The sequence below is a fragment of the Penaeus monodon genome, chromosome 24 (genome assembly GCF_015228065.2).
Source record: "Penaeus monodon isolate SGIC_2016 chromosome 24, NSTDA_Pmon_1, whole genome shotgun sequence".
NCBI classification, from domain to species: domain Eukaryota; kingdom Metazoa; phylum Arthropoda; class Malacostraca; order Decapoda; family Penaeidae; genus Penaeus; species Penaeus monodon.
Window position 1 is genome coordinate 14,855,314 of NC_051409.1, and position 267 is coordinate 14,855,580.

At 55.8% G+C, this 267-nt stretch overlaps 1 protein-coding gene across 1 annotated transcript in view; it reads left to right on the top strand.

Moving 5' to 3' along the window:
* LOC119588872 (A disintegrin and metalloproteinase with thrombospondin motifs 9-like) overlaps positions 1-267 on the top strand; it is a gene marked incomplete at its 5' end in the record, with an annotated part of 149,434 nt that overhangs the window by 124,459 nt on the left and 24,708 nt on the right. The window contains 1 exon segment of the mRNA XM_037937511.1: positions 77-235. Within this exon segment, the coding sequence (XP_037793439.1) occupies positions 77-235 (159 nt within the window).

The following is a 267-nucleotide window of genomic DNA, read 5'->3' on the forward strand; positions in this document are numbered from 1 at the left end:
AACAAAGAAAGATATCATAACAACAGACAGACAGATAAACAAATGAACCACCCCCTTCTCCCCCCCCCTCCCACAGGCTCAACATGCCGCATGACAACGACGACAAATGCAAGCTGATCCGCGGCTCCAAAGACGACAGCCACCGCATGAACGTCATGAGCCGCATGCTGGACCACAACACGCTGCCGTGGGTCTGGTCCAACTGCTCCAGACACATCCTCACGGAGTACCTCAAGTCAGTGGTGGGCGGAGGGCCGCTCTTTTCGC